This window comes from Athene cunicularia, assembly GCF_003259725.1.
Source record: "Athene cunicularia isolate RWA chromosome 4 unlocalized genomic scaffold, athCun1 chr4_part2, whole genome shotgun sequence".
NCBI lineage: Eukaryota > Metazoa > Chordata > Aves > Strigiformes > Strigidae > Athene > Athene cunicularia.
Window position 1 is genome coordinate 29704305 of NW_020799099.1, and position 9757 is coordinate 29714061.

At 38.4% G+C, this 9757-nt stretch overlaps 1 protein-coding gene across 1 annotated transcript; it reads left to right on the forward strand.

Annotated features, from left to right (window-relative positions):
* Nucleotides 1-1381: 1381 nt before the first annotated feature.
* MSMO1 (methylsterol monooxygenase 1) lies at nt 1382-7857 on the forward strand. Its single transcript, XM_026847499.1, has 5 exons — nt 1382-1680; nt 2407-2555; nt 3400-3526; nt 5610-5764; nt 7387-7857. Exons 1-5 carry the CDS (start codon nt 1426-1428, stop codon nt 7592-7594), a joined length of 894 nt encoding a protein of 297 aa, XP_026703300.1. The 5' UTR covers nt 1382-1425; the 3' UTR covers nt 7595-7857.
* Nucleotides 7858-9757: the final 1900 nt, after the last annotated feature.

Consider the following 9757-nt stretch of genomic DNA (forward strand, 5'->3'; position numbering starts at 1 on the left):
GTGTGCCGGGGTCTGTCCGCCTCCGCGCAGGGTCCTCGTACGGGCTGGGCGGGACGGGCGAGCCCGATCCAGGCGCAGCCTGGCCGCTGGCCCCTCGGCTAGCCGGCGCCTTTCTCGGGAAGGTGGGTAGCCTTGCGTGCCCATCGGTTCAGGAGCCGGGGTCGTAAGCTTCTCCGGCATCTGCTGTGATGTACTTACCGTTAATAACATGGCATCTGCTGTGCTGTATTTGCTGTTAATAAGAAATGGTAGCATCTTGATGCTGTTTCTAAGACAAATGGTAACTAATGTTGTTGCCCACCGAGCTTGGTGCGTTATTTATGTAGGACGTAGTCTGAGTGTATGAGCTGGGGACTAACCAGCGTCCTCCTGCCTGTGGACTGCACATGCGTGTTAGAGTGGACCTGTTAGAGGGGTCCAGAGGAGGGCCGGGAAGACGGTCAGAGGGCACATCCCCTGTGGAGAGAGGCTGAGAGAGTTGGGGTTGTTCAGCCTGGAGAAGAGAAGACTCTGGGGAGACTATACTGTGGCCTTTCAGTATATAAAGGGGCCTTATAAGAAAGACGGAGAAAGACTTTTTACTGAGGTCTGTAGTGACAAGATGAGGGGTGATGGTTTTAAACTAAAAAAGGGTAGGTTTAAATTGCACATAAGGATGACACTTTTTACCATGAGAGTGGTGAGACAGTGGGACAGGTCGCCCAGAGAAGCTGTGGATGCCTCATCATTGGAGGTGGTCAAGGTCAGGTTGGATGGGGCTTTGAGCAACCTGATCTAGTGAAAAATGTCCCTGCCTATCCCAAGGGGTTTGGACTAGATGACCTTTTTAAGGGTTCCTTCCAACCCAAACCAACAGGCAGCCTATTCTGTGGAAATGGGAGAAGTTTGGGTCACCGGCAGGAATGCTGCCTCTATGCTTTCGGGAGCTGTGATGAAAACTCCATTACTTATGGGAAGGTGGATTGCCCCAAACTAGCTACAGTCTAAAGGCAGGCTGCTGTGTTGATGTAGTGTGCATGGATTCTGGCTCATAGCTATGAATGAGGATGGATAATCAAGAGATCACAGTTAATTTAATTTCTAAATCTGGTTTGAACCTTTCTGTGCTCTTTTAGTACAGAATACAATTATTTGGAAAAAAAATGAAATAAAACTGAGTAATAATGAATATTTCTTAATCCTTTTGCTTCCTTCACCTCAAAACTTGAGAGCTGATTACCTCTTTAACCAATCTTAGGTTTTGGTCTTTTACACGATTCTGTAGAAAGAAAATCTGTCTTTCCCTTCACTGTTTGTACTTTAAAACTAGGCAACAACTAAGATAGGGGTTTTTTTTAATGTTAACTGCTGTTTATTCAATTTTTCTCAAAATTTGCAGGTTACAACTGTAGAAGAAGTGTAACTGTGATGTTTTATGTTTGAACGATGACAATGAACGACAGCGTTAATATCTTGAACTCTGCTTATCTGGCGGTGGAATATATAGACTCTTTCTTGCCTGACAATCCCCTGCAGCAACCATTTAAAAATGCCTGGAATTACATGCTGGATAACTACACAAAGTTCCAGATTGCTACTTGGGGATCACTTATAGTTCATGAAGTTGCATACTTTTTGCTCTGTGTACCTGGATTTGTCTTTCAGTTTATACCATACATGCAAAAGTATAAAATCCAGCAGGTAAGACAAAGTTGTGAACTACACACTTCCTGATTTGTGTTTGAACATGTGAAGTAGAACATATAACTGCAGTATCCTAGTTTCCAATTTATATGATTCCATTTCCTCTATGACTTGGACATCCTGGAAGTAACAGAGCAAAATTACAATGTGTATGAGGAGAGAAGTAGTGGATTTTGAGGAAGGAAAGGAGATTTTTCTGAGGGAGGGTACCTTTTCATCATGGTGGTATAGAGAGAAAAGGGTATGTCAGTCTTTGCTAACAAGGTTACATATATGGTTTATGTATCATCAGGGGATTGTGTAATAGTACCATAACATCTGGTGGTAGAGGTGTGTCTTAGTATTATAAAAGAACTACGTGGTGTGCTTATTTAATAGCAAGTGACTCTTTCAAAAGGATTTTGAAGTATTTTTTTAACAATGGAGAAAGCCTGGGATGGACTGCACGCTTGTAATAGGTATTAAAGGCACATCTAGTAACTAAAGATGATTGTTTTCCCCCAGTTTGTTGTAATATGAATTGGAAAGGTTTTGGTGAAGGAAGAGGTTTTGATGAAACTGAATCCAATCCCATGTAATTTGTATTGCCTGCATTAATTTGTGTTATTGGAGGACCTGCTGTGTGTCTTCCAAAGTGAAATGAAACTGCCTCCAAAGTAATTTTTGCAGCACTTCAGTTATGGGCAATCGAAATACATAACACAACTTTTTGCTTCTTCTTAGGATAAACCAGAAACATGGGAAAAACAGTGGAAGTGTTTCAAAACGCTCCTCTTCAATCACTTTTTCATTCAGCTTCCTCTGATTTGTGGCACCTATTACTTCACAGAGTATTTTGACATCCCGTATGAGTGGGAGGAGATGCCTAGATGGTAGGTAGATTTTTCTCAAGTTGATGCTGAGTTACATACAGTTGGAGGTGCGCTTAACAGTAATTTTTTGGTGATGTAAACTGTTAATTTGCTTCTGTTGATGCTTAAATGCTATTAAGAGCTAATTAGGACTTCCTAGATATTTTTTTTTAAATGGCTCCAATATTCTGATACTCAGAAGAAGAGAGATTAGGATAGAGTTTATAGAAGCAAAGCAAGATTCATCATGGCATGGCTTAAATATTGGACTTTCTGGGGTTTTTTATCCAAAATTTTTTGTCTCTTCTTAAGTGTTTCTTCTCTCCACCTTGTTTTAGATCATAGCAGCAGTGTGTTCCTTAAAGGAGAGAATCTACCACCTGCTTCACATTCTCTTTTTTTTTTTAGTAAATGATACACTAAACAAAGCTGAATTAGTTGTAAATGCCACCTCCTCACCCAACCCCCACCCCTAGAGTGGTTCTTTACAGCAGAAGGTTGTCTTTCTTGGAAAGCTATTTTGTGTCTGGTTTAGATAGCTGATGTAGCTCTATATTTTTATATCTGGGTCTTACACGGTCTATGAGTGTTCTCTGTAGACCGTGTGTGTAACATTGAAATGACAACTTGTTATACCCAATGCTAACTCACTTCAGCATATCAACAGATGAGCTGATAAGCACAGTAGCCCTTGTAACAGGTTAATATTTTTAGCATGTTAAAAAGGTAGCGTCAGTGTGCTGTTATTTAGTCAGTAATAGGCATAAACATTTCCCACCCTTACTAGCATATAAACTATTTTCTCTTTTAGGATTGTGTGTCTGCTAGTATGTTTTATATCTAATAGCTCTTCTGCTTTTTAAAGGTACGTTCTGGTTGCCCAGTGTTTTGGATGTGCAGTGATTGAGGATGCCTGGCACTATTTCCTGCATAGATTGCTGCATCACAAGAGAATATACAAGTATATCCATAAGGTTCACCATGAGTTTGTTGTATGTATTATTTGATCTTTTTTTTTAATATATCATTTTTAGTATATGTGGTTTCATACAACTTATTTAAATGTTGCATTTGAAAGAATTAAGAATTTTGCATCCCTCTGACAGTAGGATAGATGTCTGGACTATTTGTCAAGAACAGTCATCCATTTTGTTTCTGGAAACACCTTTAATTTTATTTCATTTAATAGGAATGGAAGATCACACTCTTGCTAAAGTTTGATCGTATCTGTTGAGCTGGGTGAAGCAGGCTTTTTAAAACATGTTTACAGGTCTTATTGTTAGGGGATGGGAAACAGCAGGTTTCTGGGTTTGATGGCTTGCCAGTTCTCTACCACCTAGGGTGTTATCCAGAGCATACTTACCCCCAGAACATGATCCAGACAGGCAGCTCCAGCAAGGCCTGGGTGTGTGCATCATACTTAGAGTGTACTTCATTCAGGGAGGGACTATAGCTCTGGATATGGGCCTCTGGAAGCAGTATAGCCAGTTGTGTGATACTGCATCAAGAGCACAGTTCAGTACAGAGATATTTTGGGTGGTTCTGCATTTAACGGTGTTGGAGCAAACATTGAGCACAAGGTAATGAGCCACACTTGACTGAAGGTGGCACTGTTCTGAGCCAGGTAGGGTCCAGCAGTGCTTACACCTTATAGTTTGTATAGTTGTGTTTAGACGGCACTGTCTCTGGATCACAGAAGTCAGTGCTCCTGTGTTTGTGTACTACTGGGTTTCGGTGTATAAGCTATACTGTGCATAAGATAAACTGCAAGCTACCGGGTCAGGAGTGGTTTATACAGGCTGCCGGCAATAGAGAAGTTTGGTATTGATTGATGCATGCATAGATACGTACATCTGCAGCAGCAGCTGCTGTTTTCCTCTCGCTGTTGGTAGCCCCTCGGGTCTCTAGCAGGAGCAGCTTCTGGCCGTTATTCTTGAGAGTGGTTAGCAGTTCACACAGAATTGATCTTGTAGGCTAATGGCTGTTTCGCTAAAAACTTTGCCTGATCACTCTCTAGAACTACTTGAAAAGACATTGTAGAGAGGTTGGTGCTGGTCTCTTCGCACAGGTAACTAGTGATAGAACAAGAGGGAATGGCTTTAAACTGCAACAGGAGAGGTTCAGATTGGACATTAGGAAAAAATTTTCACACAAAGAGTGGTCAGACAGTGGAATAGGCTGCCCAAGAAGGTGGTGGAGTCACCATCCCTGGATGTGTTTAAGAGTCATTTAGATGAGATGTTGGGAGATATGGTGTAGGGGAGAACTTTGTAGAGTAGGGCTGATGGTTGGACTCCATGATCCCAAGGGTCTTTTCCAACCTGAGTGATTCTGTGATAGTAAAAGGTGACAATTTTAAAATCGCCTTTAGGCCAAAGTGGATTTTATTTTTTTCTGATAATCAAATTTACAACCTTCAGCATTAGGTTAATTTTTTTTAAACCATTCCTTGTGTAGTATTCTTTTGAAAACTGTTTGTGGAATGTCTTTATTGGTAAACCAAAGGTAGGAATGACTGGTGTGCATGTGTGTATATATAAAGGAAAGAAAATGTTTTATTTCAATCTCAAAATAACGTTTGAACAGTGCAAATTTACTTAAAAACAATCATCAAAGATGAGGCGCTTTTTGTTTTTAAAATAAAAGTGAATCCTGATTCTGAGAATATTTTGATTTCCTTCTTTCTTCTGCTTCCAAGACTGGAAGTATAACAAAGCTGATAGGAGCTTGCCAAACACTTTAATATTCCTGAAATAACACTTCGGCTTGGGGTAATGGTAAGCCTAAATAAAAGTTATCAACTTTTCACCTAGTAGTAGAAGTGTTTGGAGTCACTAATGGAATGATAATACTTATTGACCCTGGAATACTGTTTTCCCAATGAGGATCTGAACACCTGTGTTAAGGCCCTTGCTCAATCATACCATTTTCTTCACCCAAAACATCATTCCATTTGTCCTATTGTAGTTTTGTGGGGAAATGGGAAGATGAGAGTACCACAAAATGCTGATTCTGATTTTGGGGTATGTAAAATTGAAAATGGTGACTGTGTTCCTGTCTGCTATCTCTTTCTAGTCTCCGTTTGGAATGCAAGCAGAGTATGCACATCCTCTGGAAACACTTATCCTTGGAACTGGCTTTTTTATTGGAATTGTGGTTTTCTGTAACCATGTGATTCTTCTGTGGGCATGGGTGATATGTCGCTTAATGGAAACCATTGACGTACACAGGTGAAATCCTCATTGCTTTTTAATAATTGCTTTTCTCTTCCTCCTAAGTCTGTCTCAAACTTACCTGCTTCTTTCAGGTTTACTGTTTATTTTGCACTGAAATGCTTTTATGCATCTTACAAAGAATGATACAACCTGAACAGTTACCACTGTTTTCTATTTTGAGGTAGTGTTAATAGCAAATCTTGCTGATTTACAAGAGTGCAGACTGTCAGCTAGAGCATCTCAAGGAGGGTTTCGGAAGCTAGGTGCCTCATCAGGATGTCTGGCTCTTGATATTTGGTGTACAAGTGATCTTACACACATTAGAATGCCAAAAATTAATTACAAATAGCAATATTCCAGCCATGAGTTCTTTCCATTTAATAATACTTTGTCAGAGACTTTTCCTGGATATGAGAAATTTTAGGCTATATAACCACTGAGTGTCTTTAAATATATAAATTACTTTCATTTATTTGCTTATTAATTTATTTGTTGTAGATACAAAGGACAAGACTTCTTGTCTCTGTAGTAAAACTGACTTCTTTCTAATTTGGCTCCAAAACGCTAATGCAAATCCCAGTAGGCTTAGCTGGGTTCATCTGCAAATGAATGAGTTTTTCCTTCCTGTGTTCAAGAGGAAGGGGACAGTAAGAGTTCATTTTTTGAATGCTAGTATTACACTTGACCTTGTATCTGTAAAAATGAAGCATATACTGCCTTACTGTAAGCTGAGTGTCAAGTGTTTTAGTGGAACATAAGCTACTAATGAACTCATCGTACAGATCGTTGCTGGTTTAGTTATATATTGCTTATAGGCTGAGAAGTATATGTTGTGACATACCACAAAGTGATTGATGCAAAATATGAATCTGCTTTGATAATTATCATTTTAGTTTGTTGCCTGCATGAGGTGTTTATAAGAAATTACCTTGCGCTTTCCCCACTAGGTGGCGGTAAGATGCTTTCTGGTACTACTAAGCAGAAGAGTTGAAATCCCTTTAAAGCAAACTGTTCTGATTTTAATATTACTTTAATTGTATATTTTGAATTTTAAACATATTGAGAACTTGCAGTAAGCTGAAAATAAGAGTAAAACCACTAAAATTGTAGTTGATTTGAGATGCCGCTTGATGAGCAGCTGAATTAATGTTCATAGATTGTTGCTAAAAGATACTGTTATTTTTTGTTCCTCCTTCCTGCTGGGCCATCTTGTCTAGACCATGCTTTTACCAAGAAAGGTTGGACCAGATGATCCTTGAGATCCCTTCCAACCTGGTATTCTATGATTCTGTGATTCCTAACATCACTCTTGAGTCAGTTAAAGCTGCTAAGCCAGCAGGAAGTTAGCCACTGTGATTTTTTTTCAGGTGACTTGCTTAAATTTTTTTGTATTGCCTACTAAACTGAGATGAAAAGGTCAGAAAGTGCCAAAGCCGTTGTGGGATAGTTTACAGGGGCATTTCGCTAGGATAGGAGGAATCTTGTTTTCCTATTAAGCCAGTATTACATGTGATTACCTCAGGGCCTTACCATACCAAAAAATCATTTTATACAAATAAGAAGTTATTGTCTACATTTTGCGGTTTATATCTGGGAAAATTCCTTATTATAGTTGGGGTTTTTTTTCTTCCTTGTAGTGGCTATGATGTTCCGCTGAACCCTCTTCATTTGGTGCCTTTCTATGCTGGGGCCCGCTTTCATGATTTCCATCACATGAACTTTATCGGCAATTATGCTTCAACCTTCACATGGTGGGACAGAATCTTTGGTACAGACTCTCAATTCATTGCCTATAAAGAAAAAGAGAAGAAGCAACAACTCATAATGAAGAAGAAGGCTAACTAAATTTCCAGTGTAAAAATTCTGATGCTAATACTGGTAGTCAACTTTTGCTTTTCTGTAAAGCAATATAGTGATTGGGTGTTAAGCATAAATCTTGTTCCTTGGCTACTAAGTGGTAGGGAAAAAAGGCTAATTACACTGCAGTATCTTCCTAATGGGAATGCTTTCTATTTTATACTTAAGTACTGCATATATTTTAACTACAGATTTAAGGATGATGCAAAAAAAACCTGAGATGACTTGTGTCTATCCATTTTTCTTTTTTTATCTGTAATCTAAAATGACATAATAAATCTAGATAATTTTTTTTTTTTTTTTTTTTTTTTTTTAAATATCAATTTTATCTTTCATGATGCCCACTTTGGATCCAGACAGAATTGTATATGTACACTGAAATTGGACTTAGTTTTTTTAAATATATATTCTTAAATTTGTACTATCAAATAGCAGAAGAATATATATTCTTAAATTTGTACTATCAAATAGCAGAAGATACTAACTAGTATCAGCACTGTACTACTGTTTAAATATTGGGTAAAAGTCGCTTAAAACCAAAACATCTGTTAATAAGAAGCTTGGACTGACCTTTTGCACACTGGATAATGCAAACTCTTAATAACAGAATACCTGGATAAACATGAGTTAGCAGAGACATTCCTTATCTAGATTTATTATGTCATTTTAGATTACAGATAAAAAAAGAATAGAAGTTTTTATTTGAAGAAACTGGGTTTTGCTGCTCTTTTGATGTTGGTATGTCAGTGTACTTAGCATTTACATTACATTCTTCTCTATGTGTTGTAATTTGCTGAACTGACTTGTTGCTATATTTGCACTTGTGACTGATGAAATAAATGTGGTTGGTTTGATGCGTGTATTATACCTTTCATATGTATTTTTATACAAAATTGTGTCTTACTCTGTTCATCCCTTTAATGAAGAAGCATTATTCCTGTTAGTGTGGTCTACAACAGTTCCATCTGTTAAACTACTTAGAGGCAGCAGTAAGAAATGGAAATGGAGAACATCTTATAAATTCCGCTGGTTTGTGTTTTGAAGGACTTGGATACATAGCTACTCAGGGTAGGGACAACTTTTGGGCCAAGTGTATTCTCAAGCTTCAGCTTTCACAAACTAGAATCTCAAAATCTATTACCTGAGTTGTACTAGTAACAGAAGGAGTAGTCTAATATTGAATCTACTCTAAATACTTGTCTGTTGCATAGGAAGTAACAGTGGAAGGGCTTAAACCCTTATAAAGATTTTGCACTTTGTGTTTTCCTGTCAGCCGCTTTTCAGAGTTCAAATACCACTTCATCTACCAGGTAAGTCCTTTAGAGATGATTACAGCATTTTTCTTGAGTCGAGACCACCTGAATTTTCATGCTGCTTCACATACAGTCTGGTGTAATACTCAAAACTGGCAGTCCTATGAAAGTGCAGATGAAATCAGGCTTCTAACAAAAAAACAAGACTTTAATGATATTCAGAGTGATTTAAATATTACTTGAGATGGGGGAGTGGTTCAGATTCCTCTTCTGCATGTGTTTTATAGAAGCTTTTATTTCTCTACCCATATCCGTATTGAAATTAAGTGTTCTTCCCCTTCCCTCTAAAAGGAAGTGAAAATACTTGACTGTGGCAGGTGAATGGAGGCTGAAATTTCTGCATTGTTTATTTTTTAGCAGGGACTGGTACTTAAAGACTTCCTGAATCCATATGCACTGCCAGCCTGAACTCTCCATGGTGGAAGCGACCTCTTTAATCAGATTTCAAAGATGGCTATTATCTGCTTGGCTTTGTCAACTCCCACTCTTATCCTGCAGCTGCAGCTATACTTTATTTTACTGAATCCCTAGCCTAAAAATACAAGGAGCTTTGTGCTTCAGATTTTCCCTGTGTACTTGATTCTATTCACTGGTTCTCAGCCCACTACTTGAGCCTATACACACACAGTCACAAATTGTCTACAACTGTGAGCTAATCGCCTAAATACTCTGGTAGTGGTATTTGTAAAAGTGTGGTGTCTCCTCAGCTATTGGAGAGCTTAATCAGAGCACTAAAAGCTTGATAGGATGACTTACAAAGTTATAATGCATATTCCATTCTTTAAGAAATTTTTAAAATAAATGTAATTTTAATATATTGCTCATGCCATCTTTGTAG

Coding starts and splice junctions, on each gene's coding strand:
- MSMO1 (XM_026847499.1), top strand. CDS start 1,426: ATGACAATGAACGACAGCGTTAATATCTTGAACTCTGCTTATCTGGCG. Junction 1,681..2,406: donor AAAAGTATAAAATCCAGCAG/GTAAGACAAAGT, acceptor GCTTCTTCTTAG/GATAAACCAGAAACATGGGA. Junction 3,527..5,609: donor AGGTTCACCATGAGTTTGTT/GTATGTATTATT, acceptor ATCTCTTTCTAG/TCTCCGTTTGGAATGCAAGC.